Source organism: Echeneis naucrates, chromosome 1 (genome assembly GCF_900963305.1).
Source record: "Echeneis naucrates chromosome 1, fEcheNa1.1, whole genome shotgun sequence".
NCBI classification, from domain to species: Eukaryota; Metazoa; Chordata; class Actinopteri; order Carangiformes; family Echeneidae; genus Echeneis; species Echeneis naucrates.
In genome coordinates, this window is record NC_042511.1 from 9,611,653 (window position 1) to 9,639,526 (window position 27,874).

At 39.3% G+C, this 27,874-nt stretch overlaps 1 protein-coding gene across 8 annotated transcripts; it reads left to right on the forward strand.

Moving 5' to 3' along the window:
* On the forward strand, positions 1 to 27,860 carry pecam1b (platelet and endothelial cell adhesion molecule 1b). 8 transcript variants are annotated; one of them, XM_029512872.1, is made up of 15 exons: positions 1 to 159; positions 255 to 290; positions 2,721 to 3,017; positions 3,223 to 3,504; positions 3,585 to 3,854; positions 5,982 to 6,254; positions 7,995 to 8,273; positions 8,731 to 9,009; positions 9,772 to 9,873; positions 14,505 to 14,558; positions 15,017 to 15,106; positions 15,617 to 15,673; positions 17,469 to 17,491; positions 19,698 to 20,492; positions 27,640 to 27,860. In XM_029512872.1, exons 1-14 carry the CDS (start codon positions 117 to 119, stop codon positions 19,797 to 19,799), a joined length of 2,187 nt encoding a protein of 728 aa, XP_029368732.1. In that variant the 5' UTR covers positions 1 to 116; the 3' UTR covers positions 19,800 to 20,492; positions 27,640 to 27,860. The 8 variants fall into 8 exon arrangements, with proteins under 8 accessions (XP_029368732.1, XP_029368740.1, XP_029368767.1 ...); XM_029512880.1 differs by lacking the exon at positions 15,617 to 15,673; XM_029512907.1 differs by lacking the exons at positions 15,617 to 15,673; positions 19,698 to 20,492; positions 27,640 to 27,860 and adding an exon at positions 9,985 to 10,015 and having other exon boundaries at positions 2 to 159.
* Positions 27,861 to 27,874: the final 14 nt, after the last annotated feature.

Consider the following 27,874-nt stretch of genomic DNA (forward strand, 5'->3'; position numbering starts at 1 on the left):
AGCACCACCTTAGTGTGTGTTCCCGCCCAACTGATCCAGATCTGCCTCATCCAGCCAAATCACAAATCAGTTGACCTCCAGAACAGCCAGCGGCATCAGGAGCCTCAGCGTAAACGATGGGCCTCCTACTACTGTTCACCTCAGCACTCCTGTCAAGCTGTAAGACTCCTGACCTTTTAACCTTCTCCTGCAGGAACTCTGTGGATTTCTAGTAGATGTCTCTCTAATCTGGTGCTTTTTTATCTCGTTCCAAGACTTTCATCGGGGGGACATGGCAGACATGTCACAATGTAAGTAGCATGAGTGCTGCAGTTTTTTATATCTTTACGATCGATAAATACAGATTTACATGGACACATTGTTGACTACCTCAGCCAGGTTGTCATTGCGAGAGAACATGTCAGTTCTTTACGTTTCATATGAGAGAAGTTCTTGAACTTTGGGTTTAGATTTTTCAGTTGGCTGGGAGCCACTAGAAGGCAAGAGTGACAAATGGTCAGTAAATGGAAACTGCCCTGTTTGTTATCAAAGTTTTCTCACTGTTTGTATCTGACATGGTGGAAAAGTTGTAGCAGGAAGTGTCACACGCCTCCCCGTTGGTGATGGAAGGTATGAGTCAGTGCAGGTCGGCTGTAATTAAGATGGATATTTGTGGCCAGTTTATCTGGTGATGTTTTAGGTGGCTCTAAGAATCTGTTTTCCTGCCTCACTTTTCTGCTATTTTCTTTCTAGGACGCTAATTAGGCTTATGATTTCAGCTTATTCACGTTTGTTAGAAATGTAATGGTTGATGGCAGTATTTCACAAGAAAGAAATCGGCTTAATGAATTGGAACTGTATTACCAACGTAGCCGACCCTCAGTTCCAACATAATGTTGTGAGGTAAAGTAAACATTTTCAGGCCTCTTAATAATGGAAAAGGTTGGAAATACTCTCCAACACGTCACTCATGTTTTTGGTCTTGTCATAGTTATAGTTACACATGGAAGTGCACACTTATCATTTTACTGCTGTCCTTTCAACACAGCCGTTTAGGTAAAATGCTTCTGGTTCAGGACTTCACATGTCAACCTAAATTAGTAGTTCTGCAAATTTGTGTTAATTTTTTGGATTTACTTAATATTGGACCCTTTTACTTATTTGGGTTTATAACTGCTGTTTTAAACGAAACCAGCTTCATTGTAGAAGCATAGAGGGAAAGTGTCTCAATGAGGAGAGGGAAAGATTAAACCAGCTATTTGCAACTGCTTTAACCTTTAATAATACATTCCATTTCATGAGCTTAATAAATGTAAAACCTTTCTTTGAATAATAATTGGAGCCGTCAGATGGAAGAAGTGGAATAAAAGCTTGTTATTTCCTTCTGAAATACTACAGAGTACAATTGGAAATATAAAATTAAATCAAATGTAAATACTAAACATAAATCAACACATACCCACAAATTGCAGAGCCTGTGGCAAATCTCTGCCCTGCGTGCTTGATTCCTTTCATGACCGGCCCTGCCAGGTCTTGCTGAATGAGGGTGGCAGGCCACTTAAATCCTGATAGCTCCCCTGTGTGGAACCATTTGCCTGACAAAGTCCTTTCCCTGTTTTTTTCATTGTTCTTCAGGTTTGTTTATTTCCTCAAAACACCAAACCTTGAACTCTTACTCAACCATATGGATGATCTGACGGGAAAGAATGCCATACCTATGCAGATGCTATCTGTTACACTCCGGAAACCTAACCTAAACCTTTAAAAAGTTACTTAATTTCTGAATGTGGTCTAGCCAATTTGTTGAAATGTAGTTTAAATCCTAAAAGACAGCTGCAGCTCCTTTATTCTTGAACAGTTGATCTTTCAATCATGAACAAATATCTAGTAAATTTCAGCTTTTGGTGCTTGTGAGCCTGTTCACTTCAGGCTGGGTTAGGGTTAGGGTTATATTGGTGCTGTAATCACTCCAGAAACTGATAGGCTGAGAATTAGGAGATATCCTGAAATAAAAAACAACAATGACTAATAATCACAATACACTAAAAATCTGTTCAAGTGAAGACAATAAGCCCAAAAATGACTCTAAAATAAAAGGAATTAAGGGACCATGGGCATTGTTACTTGTATGAGCGTCATGTCCCATTTTGATGCTGACAATAGTAGGAGGACATTCCATTGTAACATGTTAAGCATTCCAGGTGAATATTCAAGTGCATGACAACTTAAATTTTTTCTCTCAAATTAGTTTCAAAATTTGTCAGCCAGTGGAATGCAGAAGTTGAAGTTCAAGTAATTTCTTTTCTTTTTATTCTTTTACAAAATGAGTTGGCATAAAACAAACAGTGTTGCTCTCCTGATGTTAACTATGTGAGTTTGAAGAGGAGAGAAGGGTGATGATCAGGACTGCATCGACCAGGAATAAACGTGTGTGTGTTTATGTTTCTGAAACTGCAGCAATTACATGATTGTACTATAATGGATGATTAAATCCAGGATATGAAAAAATGTATGTCAACTGCCATCAAGTGCCTGAAGATTGCAGATTAACATATTGGGTTTATTTTCAGTCTTTATTTTTAAATGATTCTGTTGTCTGAGAACATAAACAGAGAGGCATGTAAATGAGACCAGCTTGAAACTGGCCAATTTAAATACTATATATGTGAGCACAGAGAAAACTAACACAAGGCTGGTTTTCTAAATTAAGTCTAATCCATTTTTTTCGAATCGCTCCCTAGTCTTCACAATAAGAGACGTCATCCTGTCCTTTGAACCCAGTGCTAATGTGACAAGGGGCACAAACGTGACAGTGAGATGCAAAGCTGTTGTCAGCAGCTACAAGCAGGAGCCCCTGACTTGTCAGTACACTTTATACGAAGGCAACACCCAGGTCTACAACATGACCTCCAGCACCTCTGAGGATCTACTGTACCTGCTGCCCAACACTAGAGTCTCCAACACAGGCAAATATATGTGCAAGATCAACATCAAGGGCAAAGAGTCACGCAGTGAATCGAAGAAACTCACAGTAACAGGTTGGTTTATTTAATTTACAATAATTACAGTATGTTTGAATCAGGTGCATTTCACTCGGTTAACAGGAAACAAAAGCAAGCAATTAAAATTTTTATTTCAAGAGATACCAGAATGATATGTTTAACAATTAAATTTTTAACTTAATTCAATTTAATTCTAATACCAAAAAAATCTGAGCACATTTCAAAATGTTTGTGCTCTTAGGTTTGTCCAAACCGGAGCTCCACATTAACAAGGATGTGGTCAACGAAGAGGACGAGGTAACAGCCAGGTGTACAGCGCCCAGCGAAACAGGCTCCTTTTACTTCCGTTTCTACAGGGACTCCGAAGTTATCTTGGAGGAACAGGGCAGTTCCAACCATTATGAAGCCAAGTTTCGCTTAAGAAAGACTGGCAACACCACAATTCAGTGTGAATATGGTGTTGCCATCCTGTCATTGACCATCTGGTCTAATAAAAGCAACACTGTTAACATTTCAGTCAAAGGCAAGTTGTGTTTTGTCATTCTGACTTTTCAAAGTTGGACCTGTCTCACAGCTTGTTCTCCACTGATTTTGTCTCCTTAGAGCTCTTCTCACCACCGGTTTTGGATATAGACCCTCAGTTAAAGATCTATGAAGGAGATACTATCAGAATTACATGTACTAACAGGAACTCTCTGGACAGTTCTGAAAAAGCCAACCTGTATCTGAGCCATGGAGACAAGCTTCTTAACAGGGGAGAGACCGAAATCAATCACAGCATGGTCGCACTGGCGAAGGACCCAAGAGAATTTGAGTGCAGACAAGAAGTTAGAAAAGTAGTGAAAGTAACCACAAAGACCATTTCAGTGACTGGTGAGTGAAGAGAGGACAGATGTGTTCAAACTGTACTTAAAGATCTGTGTTATGTGTTTAAAAAACTCTTTTTTATATATTAATCTGAATATGAGTTTATGCTTTGTTGGCTTATTTTATACAAAACTAGATGGCTTAAATACTTAAGCGAGTGTTTGTACCGGGGTGGACATAAGGAAGTAAATTTACTTGCGTACTGTACTTAAGTACAGTTTTTGAGTATCCGTACTTGAGTATTATTTTTGGGGGATACTTTTACTTTCACTTCACTACATTTGAAGGATAAATATTGTACTTTTTACTCCACTATTACTTACTATTATTAACTATCCACTATTTTTATCGATGCTCTTACTCGCTCTAGTCATTACTAACATTACTCCTTCATTGTTTTTAATTGTAATTCTTAATTTTTTTAACACACACACCTCTGTGTGTGTTCCAGGTAAGAATATGGCCATGATGTATAATCCTCATCCTACCTGGATTATTTCTCCATAATAATCGGCTCATTCTACATTATACATCGTGGCTGTATTATTACCCGGAACACGGAATTAGCTTGTAGCCAGTGTCATCATCTAATGTCTTCTGTGGACATCACTTCAACACGGTCCATCTCCTCATCAGCGGTGGAGTACTTCTCAATTTGTGGCCAATATCTTTGTGTGGAAATAACGTCAACAACTTAAATACCCCCTCACCCCACAGCACCCTCCCGTGTCCCTCTCTCTGTTACCTGACTGCAGCTGGAGCCCTCTCCTCTCTGTCTCCTTCTTTCTGATGGAGCTACCAAACTCAGCTGTTTCTGTCAAAGATAACGTTTTGTGTCGGGCTTTAATTCAAGCTAGGCTAATGGACGTTAGCATCAGAGCCGGACAGTTAGCCTACGTTACACGCTAACTGTTTCTTACCTTGCAATATGTTTCTTGTCCCACCTAGAAAATTTATTTTTCTTTTATTTAATTTTTCTTAATTTTTCTTTTCCTTTCTGATCACCGGACTGATGCTGACTGGACATTTTCCTACAGAACCTCAGACAACAGAGAACAGCCTGGTATAGCAACAGTAACCAAGGGGGGCGGGGCTTAGCGAAGGATCGGTGTCCAAACCATTTGTTGTGTGGGGGTCATGATTAAATAGTGAAATAATTATATATATATTTACATTTAATGAACTGGTATATTAAATTCTGTCATCTCAGTGGGTGATTCGTTCTGTTTTTTCCTGGTCTGGTTTCGGCCTAGGTGCTGGGAGGGGAGGGGGGGCGCCGTATCTGCATTAGCCCAGTCCATTACTCCTAACTAATTATCCAATTAACCTCGCCGTGTTAGGCTGCCTGCACAGGAAATCGAACCGTGTCTATGTTCTGTTCTGGTCCTGTTCTGGTCCTGTTCTGTCCACTATCCATTTCTTCTTGCTGTAGCTCCGTCCCTCTTCACCAACTGGCCATCTGCCCACAGCGGGAATCGAACCCCGTCCTCCTCAGTGTGTCGGTAACGCTAACCTCTTTAAGGGCCTCTTTAACTGAAGGTATTTCTAAGCTGCAAACATGTCTGCAGCAGAACCGCATCAGTGCATTGTGTAATGACAAGAAAGCTACTTTCCTGTGTTTCCTGAGTTATTCTTTTTATACTTTTACCTAAGTAATTTTTTAAGGAAATACTTTTGTACTTTTACTTAAGTAATATTTTGACAGAGCTACTTTTCTTTGTATTGGAGTAATATTTGACAAGGAGTATCTGTTCTTTTACTCAAGTAGTGAAGTTGTGTACTCTGGTTTGTACAGGGATTTTCCAGCAGTATGGAAAATATTCTATATGCATGGTCTACATTTTGTGATCTGGATGGTGTTGTTTACTAATAAGATTAGAGCACAGTAGCTCTCTTCAATAATTGGTGGCCAGTGATTAGATGCTTTTCAGTTAAGCTCAGTCTGTACCAAACACACACAAACACACCTTTATTATCTGTTTCTCTGATGATACCTACTTGATAGAAATTTGAATTCTTACTGTGATAACCGTTTGTTATACTTTGTCACTGTAGGGGCTCAGAAGATACACTGTTAAGTGAGGACTTTGTGTTTTTGTTTTGTTTTTTGTTTTTTGTTTTATCTATACACAGAGCTATTTTCAGCACCCATCCTCACCATGTCGCCTGCTGAAGTCTTTGAAAAAGAATATTTGACGCTAACGTGCAAGAGTGCGAGCTATGCCTCTGAAAGAATTCATGGAGGAGAGTTGACCTACACTCTTGAGCCGTCCAACAGGCTGTTGAGTTCTAGGAAACCTGGAGTATTTTCTGGCATGGTTGGGTCTGATAGTTTCAGCTGCACCTGTGCAGCTCAAGCCAAGGGCATCGTGAAACACAGTGAAACCTTGACTGTACACCCTAAAGGTGAGTTTACTGGATGTTAATTTTAATACACTGATTTAGAGTGGATTCAATTTGTACCTCATCACACAAATAATTTACATGTTGGTCTCGTGTGAATACACCAGGTTGTGTTTCTGCTGACGAAAAAAGGCCAAAATCGGAGATAAAATCACAGGCTGCATAATTTTGTTTTTTCACATGCCCTAAGACAGGATTGTTTCAGAATAAGCATGAGCATGGTAATTATGTTAGAATAAGTATGACAGCTGCAGCAGAGAGGAAGCTGCTGCAGGCAGAGCTGTGAACAAATAAGATGTATGCTAGTTTTGAGCTAATGCTGAAACTCACAGTGGACAGTTACACTTTTAGTGAGCTTTGCACCACCTTGCTGTCGTGTGGCTGGTGGACAGGTTCTACTTCATATTTAATTATTCATATTTCCATACAGTAAGCCATACTGATGATATTTTTGCATTGAGAACGAACAAAGAAACCAAACCTTGGGCAGCTTGTGACTTCATGCAGTGCATTGATCGCACACTGATGATCAGACATGAGAGTTCAACAAAAAAACTCACTGTACAAGATAGAACATCAGTAACCACTAGGTTGCTTAGCAACATGGCTTTTGTGTGTGCTGTGTTTCTGTAGTATGCGGGTTAGAGCTGCAGTGGCTGTGGAGTCTTAGCGTTTATACACTCTGTATTGTCTGCCCAAGGGATGCATTATTATACTATTAAGTCTAAAGTTAAGTCCCATATTGTGCAACATTTTGTTTTGTTCTGTTGTTTTTACTATAAAATGGATCCAAGTGTTATATTGCCACAGTAAAAGTATCAAAGTGTTCTCTCTACAATGAAATGTTCACTGCTTGAACTCAGAAACTGAGCCTTGAAGTCGGCTGTCAGGATTTCTGCAGTCATTCTCCACCGAGATCAAACATTCAACTATGCCGGATTATTTTTTGTAATTCTTGTAAAGCAGTAGGAAAGTGCTCATATTATTTTGGATGATAAACAGTTGCAAAATCTCTGACAACAGAGAAAGAATGTTCTTAAGATCTTGGTGTTCATACACTGATAATTCAATGGACTTCATAGCTCTACTCTAACCCTATCATTTGCTATATGACATTCTTAATACAATATAACCTTCCTCCTATTTAAAAGTGTCAAGCAGGAAGCATAAAAAAATTAATATAAATATATTATAATTTATTTTACATTTATATTTTCTATTTTTCAACATGCTGCTGTTCTCCAGCAGCAACACTGCTGCCTCTCTCTTCTCTTTTATGCCTGTAATGGTAACTAAATGAAGTACTGCATCATTGAGTCTCACTGATGCACCGTGCCTGAGTCTGCATGTTCTCCCTGTGCCTGTGTAGGTTTCCTCCCACCGTGTAAAGACATCATGTTCGGGTTAACTGGTGACTCTAAATTGTCTGTAGGTCTGAGTGTGAGTGTGAGTGGTTGTTGGTCTCTGTCTGTCTCTGTGTGTTGGCCCTGTGGTGGACTGGTGACCTGTCCAGGGTGACGTCGCCAGTGTAAACTGGGATTGGCTCCAGCAGCCTCCGCAACTCAGAAACGGATAAACAGTAGAAGATGGATGGATGAATGAATGAATGAATGAATGAATGAAAGGTCTCAATAACAAAAAGTTGGGATGTTAAAAGAATGTATTAAAAGAAGAAAGTATGATGCTTTTATTTAACACAAGTCCACAACAACTCAGAGTTTCATTATTTTTTCTTGCTCTCAGTTTCTGTGTCCACCCCAGAGATCTCAGTGAAGGGCCAAGCGGTCCTGGGAAGACCCATCAACATCCGCTGTCAGTCAGCCTCCGGCAGCTTCCCTATCAGCTATACCTTGATTAAAGAAAAAGATCTGCTGAGAACAACCACAGTCAAGCTGCCGACTGAGGAAGCTGTCTTCACAGTGATTATCACCAGGCCTGAGGAGCTAAAAACGTATACATGTCAGGCTAAGAATAATCCTAATAATGCCAAGGCGAGTGAAAGACTCAATGCCGCTGTTATAGGTAAGTATTCCAAACAAGTTTATCTTTTTCACAAGTAGCATGTTTTTAACTAGGCTCATTAAAACTGTTGAATGAATCCACATCAATCACGAGGTTGCCACATGTTAACAGTTATGGTGACTGATATCTGTTTTAAAAAAGAGGCAAAAAAATCTATTCTCAACATCTGTTTAGTTTCTGTCCTGGAGCTTGTCAGTCAAATCACACTACCTACCTGTGCAGATCCAGTTTTTATAGTTGTTTTGACTGTTAAAAACCCAGCTCACTGCTGACATTTATATGCATATTTTATTATTAGAATTTGTTTAATCCAAAAGAACATTCCCAAAATGTCAAACTATTACTTTTAAAATATCATAAATGTGTTGTGGGAGTTGGATTAATGGTGTTATTTTTTAATGACACAATAAGACAGAGTGCGGACTAATCTCACCTCTTCTTTAAATCCCCCTCTCAGAGCCTCTGTCCGACCTGACTCTAACTGTCAAACCCAAGGCATCAGATATCCTTGAGGAAGAGGTTCTCATGCTGACATGTATCGCTAAAGGCACACCGCCAGTCACTTTCAATGTTTACCACATCGGCAAAGAAGAGCCGGTCCACACCTACATCTCTGAACAGAACTACACAAACTACGTGGTCCCTAAATTGTCTAAAAAGCACAGTGGCAAGTACTACTGCGAAGCTGTCAACAATGCCAAGAACATCATCCGCAGTGAGAAGGTCACTATAGAGGGTGAGTTCAGCTCAGTCGGATCCTCTGGTGGGCTAGACCTGCTGTACTGTGACTGACCCAGACCTCATGCATGTAAAACCAAAACAGCCAATTCGCAGCCTGAGTTGAGAAAAGTAGGCTAACAGCAAACACAGACCACAAACTGATATATATATCTATATAATTTTAAAGCTTTCCATTAAGGATTCCATGAATTTATTGATGCATTTCCCATGAAGTCAGCAAATGTGCAAAACTGATGCAGCCATGATAACTCTGCAAGACTCCTTAGACCAAAGTGACAAGTTCAATGTGCCAAAATGCTAAGTGCTATGCCTGTGTAAAATATATAGTAATGTAGGTTAAGGTTACGTTATCATCATTTCTTCTGATATCAGATCTGATATCAGTCACAAACCAAAGTACTGAAAAAATGAAAATCTGACCTGATGGCATTGGATTAAATGTCGAGAGTTCATACTAGTGAAGCTACAAATAATAATAAAGCGGGTTTCTCACAACAGCAGGCAGCAATGTCATTTCCTCAGATTAAGGCATACAGTGTGCCTTGCCAAAAAAGAAAAAAGAAATGTTGCTTGTATGTTATTTTGACCTTTGTAAGGTTTTTTTTACATATTTTTTCCAACCTTTTTTAGGTTGGCTTCTACCCCGCTCTGTCAACCAACCCCAGTTATCATGTCCCATTCTTTCCTTGTTTCCTGTCGAGTTTCTGTGTCACTGACATTCTGTGTCATCTTTGTCTCTGCGTTTTTGCCTCTACAGTTCGCCTGGCGTTGTGGAAGAAAGCGCTGATTGGTGGGATTTGTCTGCTCGTCGTGTCGGTGCTGGTGGTGATTTGTGTGGTGTACTTCAAATCCAAGAAAGGTAGAGAGTCCTCCAGCCCTCCCACAACTCAGACTTCCTATGTCTAACAGTATGAAAACCTTCTTCGGTCCGCATCCTCCTACTCCTCTCACCTCTCCTCTCTAATTGTAGGTAAAAGAGAAGCAGCTGCTGAATTGTCAGTGTGAGTTGGCTCGATTACTTGCTTTCTCTCAATGTGACAGCGCACTGTAAAAGTTAGTAACAGTGAATCTACTTTTGTTAGAGGATGGCTGATGGTCCATGATGATGTCATGTTCCTCTTGTTTTTGGCTTTTTCAGAACCATTGTGGTGGTATTTTCTGTAAAAAGCACAAAGACATCATATTGATTCAACCTTTTTTTTTTTTTTTTTTTTTTAGTTTTTAGATTGAATGTGCACATCGTAGTAATAAGTTGAATGTAAGGGTTAGGGTAAGACACTTCAGACATTTTTTTTTATTTTGTTGCTCCAACGGGTAACACCTTTTCAATTTTTAGATTTAATGAAAACTAATGTGTGGTAGTTCATGAATAGCTGTAAAGATTTAGCAGGTTAAATATGCCTGGTCACCTCACAGTGTTGACAATAGACTCCAGGATATTACTGCTCTCTCTCAATGTGTAAAAATTATATTTTATACTCACCGACCACTTTAGTATGTACACCCTGCTAGTGCCAGGTTGGACCCCTTGTGCCTTCAAAATTACCTTAATTCTTCATGACATAGATTCAACAAAGTGCTGGGAATATTCCTTAGAGATTTTGGTTAATATTAATGTAATGGCATCACATCCGTTGGTGAAGATATGTGGCTGCACATTGATGATGTAAATCTCCTGTTTTACCACATCCCAAAGGTGCTGTATTGGATTAAGATCAGGTGACTGTAGAAGCCGTTTCAGATCAGTGAACTCATTGTCATGTTAAAGAAACCAGTTTGTGATGACCTGAGATTTGTGACATGGAGTGTTGTCCTTCTTGAAGTAGTCATCAGAAGATAGGTACAGATACATCAGGAACATAATGGTCATAAAGGGATGGACATGACCACCAACAACACTCATGTGGACCGTAGCATTTAAATAATGCTCAACTGCTGCTAAAGGCTCCAAAGATGAAAAATCCCCCACACCATAAAGCCACCAACAGCAGCCTGAACTGTTAAAACAAAGCAGGTTAGGGCATGCTTTGTTGTTTCCACCAAATTCTGACCTTCATTTTTGAGTGTTGGAAAATAAATTGAGACTAATCATACCAGGCAACAAGAGTCTTCTGCTGGAGCCCATCTGCTTCAAGATGTTGTGTGTTCACACCTCAGCTGTAATGAATTATTGTTTTTTTGAGTTACTGTTGCGTTTCTATCAACTCGAAGAAGTCAGGCCATTCACCACTGACCTCTGGCATCGAAAAAGCCAGAGAATTATAGTTCACTTACAGGCTGTTCTATGTAAACTCATGAACCCAGTAGATTAGCATTTTCTAATATATTCAGACCAGCATGCCTAGCACCATCAAACATGCAATGGTCAAAGTAAATATGCTGGTTTGAACTTCAGCAGATCATCGTGATCATTTCTGCTGCCATATAATTGGTCGATGAGCTATTTGTACCTAGTGAAGTGGCCGGTGACTGTATGTACAGTTTATGTAAAGATTAAACATATCAGAAGGATAAAAGTACTGTTACGTATATATACATAATGTACAGTGTTAACACTGTAATATACTGCACAGCAGACTTGGCTAACTGCTGTACTTGTATAGAATTGTACATCATATAAAAGTGAAGTTATAGATACAGAAATGAAGATGGCTGTGAAAAGCACAATAAAGAGTTGAAATACACAGTAATACAAACAATAAAAAAAAGGAAGGACAAAGGAGAAAAACTAAATTCCCAAATAATAAAGGTACATTAGTAGTAGGTCCATTTTTGTTTGTATGGTATGTGTATATATGGTACAGTTCCACCAATTATTTAATACTGCTATCGATCTTTGAGTGGCAATAATGTGCCAAGAAAAGAAGGAATTTGCTGCATTTTGGCATTTAGTAGTTGTTTTGTTTGTTTGTTGTTTTTTTTGGTGACTTCAATGATTTCCCAGCTGACCTTATTTTCATAATTTCTCAGAAAGCCGTCAATGGCTCCTTTAACAGTGACATGACTTGACAGAGATTTTTAACACAGCCACAGGTAGCTTAATTTTACTTTCTCCAGCCACTGTCATCATCATCATTATTTTAAGTCATTTGTCATTTCCCATCCCTCAACAGCATGCTTCCTGTTGTGGTCACAGTTTGTCCTCAGTCCAATCATTCGTGTTCCAATATGCATGAAAGCTCATGTGTTGGTGACCTTGTGTTGTGTAACTGTTCGTGATGCTGTAGCCATTCTGTTGCATGCTCTTTGTCTGTAACTGTCTTTGACTGTCTGACCATTTTGCATGTCCATAGTGTTTGTGTTTTACCAAGGTAGGAACAGTAGTATATTGTTAAAATACAGTTCCTGTAGGAACTAACAGCTCTAAGGTACAAGATGCTTCAGCATTTAATGATATGACTGATTGTCAATTGTTGCAAACTGCTTAGAGCGGCCATTATCATCTTCTTGCAGGCGCAGCGTCACTCTTTGAGGGCATGGAGGGGAGAGTGACCAATGGGACAAAAGATAGCATGGCGTCGCTTCCCGCTGACATCAGCTAAAGGAGCAGCTACAGTATCCCAGCCACAGTGTAGTGATGCCCTGCAGAGGGAGGGACTTATATTCAATTTATAAAATACTTTCAAAGGGAAGGAAGCTTTTTAAGACAAGACTTGAAGAGCAAAAATGGAAAGAAACAAAAAGAAATCGTGTTCCTGTGTTAAAGGAAATAGACATTTTTCAAGAATAAGCTTTCTCAGAGAAAAGGAGGGATATTTTATAACAAAATATAAACCTGGGCCCGCTGCTCTCTCTCCCCTCCTGCTGCAATGTAGATGGCCTTTGATTTTATACTCAGTATACCTTTTTTTGTCGCGCAAGTCTGTGCGATTGCATGTTTTTGTTTTTTGTTTTTTTCATGGGCATCTACCCTACTTGTCTAATGGGCATGTATAAAGAGGCCTGGTGAGAGATTTATTTGTATACATTTTATCACCATCAAAGAAATTGTGTGTATATATTTTTGGTTCATCCTTTGACTGACTGGAAGAGACACTTGTAGAATAAAGACATTGGTTTTATTTAGAAGTGTGTCACTAGCGTTCATTTTGCTCCATGTGCATTTCTCAATTCATACGTGATTTAGGCAAAATAAGCTTTGTCCAAGAACACATTCAATATAATCATGCATTAATGTGCATTATGTGGCGAAAATCTGAGACAAGATTGCCAACACAATATAAAGTTGATTCAATTGCTTAAAAAGGTATGCACAAGAGAGACTTCCTTGAAAGGTTGAAACAATAGAGTCTGCAAGAAGCTTCCTCTGTTGGTACAGAGCAGACTGAGGGGGGTGGAAGTCATTTTGTTTCAGGCCAAACAAGTTTGAATGCATGCAGCAGGTGGAGGAAATTAGTCACATGAGCCTCACTTGTGCTGTGTGTGAGATTACATTACCAACTGGGAAGTTGTTTTTGCCAAAACCTATTGTGTGGTCATTGCTGAATTAACAATGTAATGTTCACAACGCAGTGGAAGATTTCTGTGCGTACAAAATGAAGACTTCCAGATGTGTAGTTTTGGCACTCCTTTTTTTGGGGGGGGATGGGGGTAATGAAGCCTCCACTCGATCCCAAGTTATAGAAACGTTCCACAGAAAATGTCTCTTATCTTTCCTTTGCTTTTGCAACAGAATATGCTATTTAGAAATGACTGTTAAAAAAAACTTTATTACTGGGAAAATGAAGATTTCTTTTTGTTGAGTATGAAATTGTTAGCTTTGTTTAGCTAAGTTCTGTTCAAAAGTGGCAACTCTTGAAAAAGTGACAACAATTTTTTTCATCACTATTTCTTATATGTGCTGGCTGGAGTTTTTATTATTATTTATTATTATGGGGGGGGGGGTCTGAAAGAATTTCACCAATATGTGAGGTGATGATACTACCTGTGGTGGTAATACCTGTAATTTCATTTTCAATTTCATTTACTTACCCACTGAAGGAGCTATTTCTAAGTTTTGCTATTGTTGCATTGTTAACATCAGCATTGACAACTGTTTACTCACCAGTCCTCTGAAGAACGCCAGCTGTGATTCAATTTTCAAGACATGGTGTTATTATACCGCCATGGGCAGCACTTCTCTCTCAGGGGAGCCCGGGCTCAGTATCACGATAAGACAGGCCAGGAGATGATTTTGCCAGCTGACATGTTAACTTCAGCAGAAGATAAAGGTAGCTTGGACAATAGAAGGAGAAGCAGAGTAAAAAGTAATTCACATTACTCATTAAGTTAGTAGTGGTGTTGCTTTCCAACTCTGGAGACCGTTCGTCGCAAGTAAAGGAACAACTTTTATGGTAAGTGAACAGCTGTTGATGCTAGCTGTGTAACAATAGCAGAACTTATAAATAAGCTCCTTTAAGGTCTTTATTTTAATCGATGCTGAATTTTAGGAATTTGAATAAAATCATGGTTTGGTTGATAACCTGATGTTTTTCTTTCTGTGTCTCACAGTGAGGGCGCTCAGACCGGCAGTCAGTGTGTGGAGTGAACGACCGCCTGAACCAGGTGAGAAGTCCACATGCTCACAGTTTACAGTTGCTGCTTTCACTTAAAATATGACTAATCTGATCATCTTCCTGTAATTGATGAGTTTAGCTTTTGAACATGTTATTCTAGCCATTATGTTGTAAATTTGAATAAATGATGATTATGTGACAGAACTATTTAATGAGATAACTTTTCTCAGCTTCCAGCTTTACAGTAAATGCAGTTTTGTATGGACGGATATTCCAACACATGTAATCCAGTTGGGAACTGAATTTCATTCAGGCTTTTTGCAGTCTATCCTAACACACTGCAAAAAGCTAATGCATTTGTTCTGAAAGCTTAGCATGAGTAATTTTTGATTGAAAATTGTGGTTTGACAAAATCAAACTGCATCACACAGTCGTATGGTTGGAAGCTGGTTGGCATGAAGTAAAGCAGCGGGTTCAGAGGGAATTTTGCTCATGTGCCTAATGCAGTCAATGATGAGGAGAGCAGTGTTGTGTCCAGCGAGCCTGATGTGGAGTACACAGAGGTGGTGCATCCCCAGCCAGTGGATGCTACCAGAGGTGAACATTTTACACACTACCACACAAACAAAACATTTTCTATCTTTTTTTTTTTCTGGCTATTCCATTTCTTTCCCTCTGAACTCAGTTTTTGGTAGCTTTTCATCGTCGTTTATTTTAATAATTTTTGCATATCACTGCTGTATTTCCAACCAGCACATCAAAACCCTTTCTGCTTTGCCCACATTCCCATATAATTGATAAGACAGGCCAGCACATCCTGGGAGGGGCCTAATTGCCCCTAATTTATAGATCCCCATGTTGTGGTAACTGTAGGGATAACTGTTGGGATTTCCAAATCCACTTCAGATCTTGTAAACAGGAAGGGTTGAACTGGGGGGGTATTGGCCCCCTCTTTTTTTATCTCCCTTTGCTCAAAGTCCCATCGGGCCAGATATGTCATGTAGAGACACAGGCGGCCTATTTTTAGGTTAGTCTTCATGACAGGTCTAGCCAAACTTTGTCTTTTGATGTTCAAACAGGCTAATGTGTTGCTTTTTACGTTAACAGTCCCACTGAGAAAAGGCACAGACACAGTGTACAGCGAGCTCAAAAACCCTCTGCATGGTGAGTTTGACATAACTAAAACTGCGCTGATAAATTAGATTATCAGTGAATTGGAAGGCTAAAAAAAAAAGTCCACATCCACAAACACAACATGTTTGCTTTTCCCCTCAGCCCTGCTATGCATCTTAACATCTTTCTCTTCACTGTTTTTCTTTTCTGGCCTGAAACATCACTGTTCTGATTCAGTCTCAGTGCTCTCATCAAACTTGTTTTGCAGACAGTTGTTTTTCAGGAAAATGTTCTGATAAGTTCATTTCACTGTGGCACTGAAAGGTCGAAACACAGCATCTTAGGAAAATACATTTAAACTGACAAAACACAACAAATTGTGTGCAATTGGGGTGCACTGGGTTGCTCCCCAGTGTCTCACCTTGTAGAGTAAGTGCTATGAAGGAGGTGTCTTAACCACAATGGGCCTGGTTCTGCTCTGACCCATGGCTCTTTGCTGCATGTCATCCTTGCACATGTCAAATTGCTGTCAATTTGATTGGTTGGTGGTTAGCGCTGTTGCCCCACAATAAGAAGGTCTTGGTTTTGGTTCCTGGCCTGGGGCTTTTCTGGGTGTGGGTTTCCTCCGGGTACTCTGGTTTCCTCCCACCGTCCAAAGACGTCATGTTTGGGTTAATTGGTGACTCTAAAGTGTCCGTAGGTCTCTGTTTGTCTCTGTGTGTTGGCCCTGCGATGACTGGTGACCTGTCCAGGGTGACCCCGCCCTCACCCAGAGTGAGCTGGGATTGACTCCAGCAGCCTCCGTGACCCGGAAACAGATAAGCAGTAGAAGATGATTAAATGAATGAATGAATGTTTTCTTAAGATGCAGTGTCTTGAGCTCTCAGGACCAGCCTTCAATTCACACTTCATGTTCAGATGGTGATACATACCGATACCAGTATCGGGTATCGGTCTGATACCGGGCATGAGTACTCGTACTCACACTCATAAAATTACCACCAATACCACTTTACACATACTGTCCGACATACATCTAACAAAGTTAAATGTCAGACAGTATTTGTGGCAGTGCCATGTTTATAAAAACACTAATGTTGAATGTCAGTATATGACAATTTTGTTACAATTTTGTTTGTCACAAGTTTCACTGCAGTACAGTCCAGTACTGTTTAAATAACAAATGATATTTGTAGACAAAAAAACAAAAACAAAGTAACTTAATGTGTGTGTATTAGTGAGTAAGTACTTGTTTTGGAAAAAAGTGGTATCAGCGCATCCCTAAATTTTGTACATTTAGTTATTTTCCTTAAGACTGAATAGGGAGAAAAGCTTAACTAAAATAAGAGAAAAATTTGGATTCAACCAAGACCCTGAAAGGATGGCAATGCTACATGAATAGGTAAGTGTTTGCTAACATGCTAATAAGCTATGGTTTCAGTCTGCTGTGCAACCTCAAGGTGGTAAAACATTTCACTAGATCTTACAAACGAGTGAAAGTGTACCACAGCTACAGAACAGTGACCACATCCTGTTACAGCAGCCACGATCATCCTGTTATTAGACCATCAGTCTGACACTGGACTTGTCTGACAAGAAAGTACATTAGGATCCTAAAGTTTCCTGTGTGAGTGGCAGTACTGAGTCAGATGACAGGAATCAGGCTTACTGGCTGACCAACCAGTCTCTGGTTGAAGCATAGGCCTGTGCAGTGGAGGGACAGGTGAGCCAGCAAGGTCAGCTGCATGTTGGCATGACTGTCAAATGACAAATGAATAACTAGCCTGTGAGTCAACATAATACGCACCAAACTGAGACGTTAAATTTGTAATGTTTTGTCCTTTAGGTGCTGCCGGCCACCATGACTATGTGAGTAATTAACTGCACAGTCACACTCCTGTTGTCCCCGCTTATTATCATCATTACAATTCTGTGCCTTTTTTTTTCTTGGCTATAACTACATATAGTATATATGTATTCAGTATACTCTGTATATATTATGTATAGTTCAAAAGAGCATCACAATTTTAGTCAGGTACAGAACTATTTGGATACTGACAGAATTTTCAGTATTTCAGCTCTATACACCAGCACAATGGATTTGAAATGAAACAATCAAGATGTGCGTTAAGTGCAGACTTTCAGCTTTAATTTGAGGGGATTTACATCCAAATCAGGTGAATGGTGTAGGAATTGCAACACATATTATTTCATTTATGAGGAGCATAAAAACAGTCTGAAGAACTTTCATGATGGGTGAAGCAAGCCATCATTACTAATTGGTACATTCTTTAAGTCAGAAAACACACTGGTGAGCTCAATAACACCAAAAGATCCAGAAAACCACGGAAAACAAGTGTGATAGATGACAGAAGAATCCTTTCCCTGGTTAAGGAAAACCAAGAACCATCTCCAGGACATAGATGTATCTGCGTCAAAGGCAAAAATTAAGAGAAGCCTTGAGCAGAGTGAATACAGAGGGTTCACCACAAGGTGTAAACCATTGGTGAGCATCAAAAACAGGAAGGTGGGGGAGTGCGGCCAACAGTAATTGAAGGGAAAGCTCCACAGGCACAGGGAGAACATGTAAACTCCACACATACGGGCCCAGCTGTCTAATCCCTTCTTGCTGTCAGCTACTCCACCGTGCTGCCCAGGCCTTTCCATTTCATCATATTCACATGCATTTATAACAGGTTTTCACTGAAATCGTCAAAATTGAATATAACACACACTTAGAAAACATAACTCAGCTCATTGCAGTGACTGGTGCTGTTTAAGTACTGTGTACAATGTGAAATGGTAATACTGAAGTGTTTAAAACGTCAGTTGACTACCATTAAAAACAATTAGTGCATGTTCATATATCTGTAAAAGTTAGACCAATCATTACCGATGCATAGGAAAGATTCAGTTGCTCTGGTTAAACCTTTGCATTTTACCTAGTCACGTATTTCATTTTTTGTTTATGTGTTTTATTTAAAGGGAATATAGCATGATCAATTGCAAATTTTCTGTGGAATTTAGTTGCACATATCAAATAGTCTTCTCCTCATCCTCATGAACTTGAACAGTAGCTTTAATAACAATCCAATGTTTTATATTATAGTGCAATGATATCACATATGTCATTTGTATTCTTTATTACTAAACCTATCCTCATATCCTTTCACTGGCTGTCCCTTGGCCACATACAACCCATGTGTTCCAATAATACAGACTGAGAGGGAAACTGCCATCAAAGTTTCCGGGCAAGAACAAAGGCAGTGGGTTAGGGCTTCCTTCCCTATCACTCAGTCAGATCACTGCTGTGGACCAGTCAAATTACATCCAAGCCCATCTCAGCCGGTGTACTGTCCCCCAGATAGCCTTAATCACCACCCCTCCCTACGCCACTGTTTTTCCCTACATGGTGTTCCAGGCATCTAAAGAGAGGAATTTGAGGGGGAGAAAAAACAATAAAGATGTGACATCATGATCTAAGAATGGCTGATTCTTCCACCAGCCTTGATGATAGATTACAGAGGTTGGTCTGACAGCTGCATTATTATGGTTTGTCCTCATGAAACAGATGTCCAGACAGTTTGAAGCTTGTACAGCATTCTCCAGGTTTTTGTCATCAAGTATTAGGTACCATTAGTTAATTAGTGTGTTGTTTACGTATTAATAAAAGCCACAAGTGTCGCACTGAACCCAGCGCATAACTCCAAAGACAAAGGACAAGTTCACAATACATTAAATTAAAACTCCAGGTCAGCACACAGAAAGTCAAAACGCACAGGCAGAAGTTAAGTTGGTAAACAGACACTGATCAAAAAGTTACGAGGAGTCACTAGGCTGGAATGCTGACGCATGGTACAAGACAAAGGAGAGCAAAACAGAAGGACAGGAAGGCAAACGCCAAACAGAGACAAAAGAGGAGGACAACAAGAGCTCCTCTTCTATTTTTTCACCACTTTGCATTACACTCAATAGTTAGTCATTATCGAGGGAGCAACAGGCCAACAACAATGATCGGTTGTGTTTTGTGTGTGTGTGTGTGTGTGTGTGTGTGTGTGTGTGTGTGTGTCAGCAGGGTTCAGTAGAGTATGCTGAGCTTAATGGTGAACAACCTGAGGTTGGTCATCACCTTCCAGACATCAACAGCTATCAGGACCTGCCGGAGCCAGTGGATTAGCAGTGAGCTCTGACTCTTCCTGCTGCATCTTTTAGCTGTGCTTTGTCATCTCTGCCAATTACTATATCAGTTTTCAATCAGTCGAGTAACTTTTGACTTTGCTGTAAATATTTTTTGCCTAATAAAGGCATCTGATATATCCTAATTGGTGTTTGCTGGTGTGTTTTTCTTATTCCAACAGAACACAAATAACATGATAGTGGAGCCTAAGCACATTCATCAACGACATCAGAAACACCAGCTTTGAATGTTTTCTTTCTGAAGTGAAGTACAAGTGACTTTATCTTCTACTTGTATTCGTACATAGTGCAAATACACTGAAACTAATGCGCCATTCTTAAGGAGACAAATAACATATTAGTATTCAGAAAAAACTGAATCTGTACAATTACATAAAAAATCGTAAAAATTCATAAACAGAAATAATCTCTGCCATGGCTTTTTGCTTCCCTCAGGTGAGTAAGTGTACTAGTTTTTAACTCCACGCCCAATTTGGTCATTCTTTTGTACCACACTGCATGGTCTGAAATATTCTGCACCACTGTGCTAATTCTATTTCCTTCTAATTCATTCTGTTGTCTGTCTCTGTGTGTTGGCCCTGAGATGGACAGGTGACCTGTCAGGGTGTACCCCGCCTCCACCCAGAATGTGGCCTGGGACTGGCTGCACCACCCCCTGCAACTCAGAAACAGAGTGAGTGACTTACACTGCATATTTATGTAAAGTAATCACAGGAATATTGTGAGAATCTCTAATGAATGATGAAGTTATGCAAAACTCACTCACATGTTGCGTAACATTTGAATGTATGTAAATGGGTATAAAGCCAACGTGTGTATAAAAATACATTTTGACGTGCACATAGTAGGAATGTCCAAACAGCAATGTGTAATCATTATGTTCACAGGAGATTAGGAGGAAAATAGATAAAATAGTAAATCACAGAAATGCATTGCAAAATGATACCTAAAATAACCACGTCACTGAAAAAAAAACCAAAAAAAACAGTGATGGTGATGATCATCTGAGGTGGATCTGTGGATCCAGAGCCTGTTTCCACTTGGGTCAATGATTGAACAATGGATACATTGTTCAATCATTGACCCAAGTAGTATAGTATTAAAGACAGAACTTTAAAATGTCAACACTAACAATAAGCAAAGCACATAGCACGCACGCGCACACGCGCACACACACACACACACACACCTGAGTTTCCTTGGGACTTCTTTGTAACTGCGTTGCGGTAAACCTGTTGATAAAGGAACATCTTAGATGCAGCTGAATAATATATTCATGTTACATTTTATTCGCCCAGATGTGAAAGATGTTGGATAGAAACTGTTAGTGATAAAGAACTTCTCTGCAGCTTTACCATTATGAAACAGTATGATTTTTTAACCCTTACCAGTGAAGGTATTGATTTAATCTGACTTTCCTAATGTTTACCACTAGAGTGAGCCATTGCACAAACAATGCATAAAATGATCCCTTTCCCCAAATCTCACAGACGTTTCAAAATTTTTTGTTGACACATGGATCCATCTTGTGGTCAGACATTTCAGTTCGCCATAACATGTTGTAATACTGATTTAATTATTAATAATATTATTTATTACAATATCTTAACACAAGGAACCAAATCAGTCACTGCAATTATTGGGTGAAAATATCGCAATAAAAAATTTAATTAAAGAGCAGTGGCACATGGTGTTCAGTCTTTTCAGGCTGCTGAGTTTTTTGGGGGTTTTTTTGTTTGTTTTTTTTATTTGAACAGCTTATCTGTTACTTTTAAACACAAACTCAAAATTTAACATTAGCCTGACAAAATTGGCACATTTCTTCCTTTGATGTTCTTGTGTGACTCTTGGATGCAGCTCATTCTTCAGTAAGACTGAGGGATTCAAACTTCCTTACTGTTGTGAGGCAGTAATTGTGTCATCGTCAGTGCTAATGTTGTGAACACACAAATACAGTCATTTCTTTTTAAACAACTGTAGCAAAATAAGAGCTTCACGAATCAACCGTCCCCAAACTTATTGCACGCTGGCCAGTTTAACTGATACTATATTCCACCTCAGTGTGCTGACTTCCTACAGGAATTATATTTTTTTAATATATCAGGCTGCCCATTTTACAAATACACTCCATTTCTTTTACAAAGGAAAAAAGGAAATGTGGAGGGGATCCCTTGGATACACTCGCTCACTCATTCACCTCCTCATCTTATCCGTTTCTGAGTCGCAGGGGCTGCTGGAACCTTGTTGCTGTGAGGCAACAGCGCAAACCACTACTGTGTGCTGCCTGTCCACTTACTGTCGTGTCACACCCACAATCAACTGTGCATACAGTTCATCGCTTGTCTGTGAAACATTTAGCATCTTTGAGCTCACTGCTTTGCTTTTCTGACCCACAACTCTAAACAAAACAGCTCTGATTAACACATTGTATGATTCCTCCTCAGATCCAAACTCCACAAAAATAATCATTAGTTTGTGAAATGTGTAAATAGGCACATGACTTCAAATGATTCTTAGTGTTGCAATAGCTTTGTAGGATATTCAGATAATCAACAACAAATTATTATTATAGTATTATAATTACGGAAAGTGCAAATACTGTATCATTACAATGGCCTTATGGAAATCTGCAAATAATAATTTAGTTACACACAAGCTACACTCTATCAGAAAATAGTCATGTTTACTGCATTTGAGTGCAACTGAAAAAAACCCTGCAGAATAACAACCTTTGTATTGAAGCTGAAGCTGATGAGAAAAACCTGTTATGATAGAAAAACTGTACAGAAAAATGACATGGCAGTTACAAAGAGGAAGAAAATTTGCAAGTGCTGAGGCTCACAGTCTCCTACGTGAAAGAATACCTCTTAAACTAATTAACACAATATCCATCAACTTCACGTTCTAAAAAATACAAACATGTGAAAGTTTATCCAGGCCTCAGAGGATTCTCAAAAGTATGAGTCATTATTTGCCACTTTGCTGTTCTTTTTGAAGAGAGCTTTAAATTATGGTGCTTCCACGTCACGACCTTATGAATGAAACATGTTGGTAATTTTGGCTGTGACCTCAGCCCTTACAGTGTTGAATATAAACTCACATCATATTCAGAGTTTACTGTAATTGAATGTCCTCTCTCCAATAACCTCAAGGACTCCAGGGGCCTGTGACAGTAGCATTGGCATGGCAACTGCACTTCTTTTTAATGAATAAATTTATTTAAAGGTGAACACTGGCCTCCTCTCTATCTGTCTCTGTCAGCATCCTTTCCATTAAAATCCCATTATGGTTTCATGGCCTGACCTCATCCAAATGGGCAAAACATGAGCTCCAGCATGTGTGTCCATCAGTGTGTACTTAGCCTTTATTCTCCTTCTGCTTTGAATCCATCCTACCTAATATTGAATTTCCTGGTTCAGTCATTCGTAGGAAAAATCAGATTTGCTCTTTGCCAGCTCTTTAAGCCAAAACGCGGAACTCCCCTTTGTTGGACAAAAACATAGGAGTGATTAATATTATTTTTTATCATAAGAGCTGTGTTAACCATTCATAGAATATCTTTAAATGATGAGCTATAAGAATCCTGGTCCTCTTAGCTCATACGATACGATACGAAGTTGAGCTGTATGCACTGTAAATTTATTTAGTACTCCATGTAAGTTCAAGGTGCTCATTTTACCTGTGTATTTACATCTATCTATTATATATATGGGGCAGGGGGGGTGGAGCAATCCCAGCTGGGACAGAGACATTCAGGGACAAATAGCCATCCACAATCACATTCTCACCAATTAATCTGGTATGCATGACTTTGGACTGGAGCACCACGGTACAACATGCAAATGCACAGAAAGATCCCAGACCCAGGATTTAATACTGCACCACGGTGCTGCCCTCTGTGCTTTTTGAATTATATCATTTTACTGTATTAATTCATTCATTTGTCTTTATTTATACACGTAATCCGATTGGGACATGAGGTCTGGTTTTCAAGAGAGACCTGGTTCAACAGGCATACACTCAACAATTATCTACAGACGGTCACATTTATAGTTGGAGCTGTTATTCTCTTTCTTTTTTTTTTTTTGGTTGATTAACTGTTATAGTGTGATTATTTCAGCAGTTAATTTGAACAGTATGCAGGTGAAGGAAGTTGTGGCACTGGAGAGGGCTTATGATTTTTTACCAGGGCAAAAGACACAGCAGACACCATCACCTCAGTCAACTGTTTGTTTGCAAATGGATAACTAAACCACAAGAAACCTTTTTTTTTTTTACCTGCAAAATGGATTTTGTTCCTTGCGTAAGATTTGTCCTTCATGCGCCTTAGTAGCTGTGTGATTTAAGTTGATCATAGCTTATGTTATTTAGATTATGGTTTAGAGGCCAAATCACCACAACATTTATGAAGAACGTGCCAAGTGGTAGCAGAGTAAATACACTAAAAACAGAAACAAGTTTCAAAAAATGCTTGCACTTCCCCAAATGTCTGTGGGTAATTAAAAAAACCTAAACACACAACTGTTTTTCAACCCATTTGCAAACCCAGAGAGGCCAGTGAGAACGGCCTGTACCGCTCTGATTGGCCTACTGTAGGTAAACTTGTGATGCTATTTGTTTTAGGTAGGGCTCCTGCTGCTTTTTGGGCTCTTAACAATGTGTTGCAATATTTCCTCAGTTAAACAGTTGTTAATCTTGAGGGAAGTAACTTTTCCTTCAGCTGCTTAATGTTCATGTATGTTCACCAGCTGCTCTGTATCGTTCCACTTTTTGGTGCTCAGTGGGTAGTGTTTAAGCTTTTTACGTGATAACAGCTGCTTGCTGTGATAATGAGTTTCTGGCCACAGTACAAACACTATAAGCTGAAACACCATACTCATCATAACAGACACATCCCTCAAAGCTGTGTTAAGTCACATATCTACCTCTTCCATCTGCTTTATATTTATATAACTGTACAAAATGTTAGAGAAGTTTTCCTGAAATTGAGATGAAACTCAGGAGCCCAAAAGCTTCAAAATTGAAGCTTGTTTAAGCATTCTCTAAATGTACATGTGATAAGAGGTAGTATATTAGCCTATATTAGTCAAACTCTTTGATTTAAATAAACAAACATATGTAATATTAACAGCAACTGCAAGGAGACTGTTGCACTGCCTTAAAGATATCTTTAACACAGGTAGACACACACACAGACGTAAAAGCTTTCTCTATATGGTTTTTGGTTTAATTTCTGTGATTTACTACCACCTCCTATTATTCCACACAGCACACTGTCGACTGTTGACTTTTGACCTGCCTGGGTACATAAAAGCAAGCAAATAAGAAAAAGAGATTCATTTTACAGAACTGCAGTGAGCAAGGACACAGTTTGCCTTTATAAACTGCACTTGATAAAGTAAGGTGGTTGGACTATGGGTGTCCATAGTTTCTCCCTTCACCTGAGTTGGTTCATGACTAACAAAAGTACTGCAAGTCATCATGAGAAGCACAAATGAATAGCTGTGTTCACAAGGTGAACTTTAGGTCTGTATTGTAAATACAGTAAAGAGAAAACATAAGGAGTTTTGGAATTAGCTTCTAAAGGTCAATAGAGTTATTTTACAAAATCAATGCAATAATATTTAGAAATTGTTGTGCTATGATAGAAGTCTATCTTGGTTTGGCTTGTTTGACAGAGCGCAGGACGTAGCTGCATGTGCAAAGGTGGCAAAGCATCAAAGTGCTGCAGGCTGTCAGCTCACACTCCTGTGTGATATATGTTTCCAAGCACTGTCCCTGCATACGCATACAGTAGCAGTCAGTAGTTTAGACACAAAAGTTACATCAAGGCAATTTACACATAGAGCAGCTATAGACCAAACTCTGTATGGAGTTGTCAAAGAGACATATCCCACCAAGAGCAAGCACTTAGCGACAGTGGCAAGAAAAAACTACCCTTAAGAAGCAGAATTTATAAGTTTACAGTTTAAGGTCAGTACAGTCTTTAATTTTTTCCAGAGAGACAAAATGAGCCACTTTCCACGTAATGGGGACTGCACCAACTACGACACTGAGATTTAGTACTCAGTACTGAACAAAGATCTGAACATGCAGAAGCTTTTATTTACAGGAGGAGTCCCTTTAAGCTTCATTCAGAGTCTTTCAAATTCTGCACTCCATTGTAATGATCAAGGGGAAGGTTTCATTTATGAAGAGATAAACTAGCTACCGTCTGAAGCTCAGCAGGACAACAATCCTAACTGTCAAAGTAAATCTACTCAGCAATGAGTCCTGTCGTAGGTTTCATAGTTTTTTACTGCCACTTTGTTGGTTTTATGCCCTTATTAATAATCAATGAACGTTAATGTACTTTCTCAAAAGGTTCTGATATTTGCCCATCTCAGTCCAATTTTAGTCATTTAAGTATGGGTACAAAAATTTTCAATTTTCATCTAGAGTCCAGTGAGACGACCCAAAATGGTATGGCTCAAAGATATAACTGCACAAAGGTAAAAACGACAGCTTCCTCCCCATCTCTTTTTCATGCTTTCTTTTCTCTTTTACATTCTGTACTAAATAGTCAGGGCTTTGGTTACCAATGAGGAGGTTCTGTCATCAGGGTCTGGGGGCTTTAAAAAGAAGATAAATAATAATTTTACTCCTTCATGTTTAAATTTGTCCCTTCCATCGACAGTCCTGTCCTGCCACACTGTTTCCTTATTCTTCAGCAGTTTAACCTGCTCTTCAATATCTTTCTAATCACTGAATGCTCTTCTGGCATAAGGACATCCTTTAAGGATATTGTGTCATCAGTGTTTGGGGCTTTACAATAATAAAACATCTATTGTTTAAATGATTTACTGACTCTAAAATTTTGGATTCTGTATGTTTGAATGTAACCCTTTCAAAATCCCTCAGCTCTATTTGTCCTTCATTGGTAAAATAGATAGTCCTGCCCTGCCAAACTGTTTCCTCATCCTGTGCCAGTTTAACCTACTATTCAAAATTTCCTCAATGATTGACACATTACAAGCTTAGGTCACATTAATTACACCCTTAAATGCTCTTGTCACAGACTGTGCATTGAGGACATATACCACACTATCCAGATACCTCAAAATGTAGTGTTACTGGTTTTAACTGTCAGTGAATCACATTTCCTCTAATTATATGAGAAAACAACTTGGGAGAAAAACATGATGACAGTGAGAGGTGACAGAGAATCACACCAGGTGCATGGGGACGAAGGGGAGGAAATGTTTGGTTATATTTACAAAATGTATCTTTCACTGGTATCCAGGTCAAAGAAGCTCAGGTTGTTCCTGAAAAGGGGCCAGTTTAATAGATTTATTTAAACCATAGACTGACAGTTTGATGAGTAGTACTAACCAGCTAGAGAAATGTTGTCCAATGATATGCTGTTGATAAAGCTTCCTTTAATCCTTGGATATTTGAGTGAGCCAGGCACTTAAGTATTTAAGTATTTTTCATTTTATTTATTTATTTATTTATTTATTTATTTATTTATTTTGGGAGGGGCATTACAGTGTAAACAGAGATTTCATGCATGTGACTTATATGTGAGTGCTAGTCATCAGTCACACTTTGCCCTCTGAAATATTACCTCATAACGCCGATGGCTCTAAATCCAGGTTAAACCTTCGCTTACATTATACTTACATTTAGTGACCAGAATGAATGAGACGACTATGTTCTGTAAAAACCTGCACTGTGGCATATTTTTTGTCCGGCTGTGGGATGGTGGCGGTGATTAGTTGTGTCTCCCATTCATTTGGCCGTGATCGCTGATGTGTACTTGCGGACTCTTTCACTTCCAGGTGCAGCCCGTCGCGGTCCAGTCACATTTCAACACGAACTGCTTTGGGCCCGATAAATGCGCATGCGCACTACAGCTGACCCCTCCGGTTTCTGCGTGCAGTGCCACGTTAGTAGCGGTACACACAAAACACCAGCTACTCTCCCAGCCTCAAACAAGGAAGAAACCCCCCCCCCCAAAAAAAAAGAAAAAAGAAACGAAGAGCAGTTCCTCCGCCGAATCGTGCCCGACCGTGT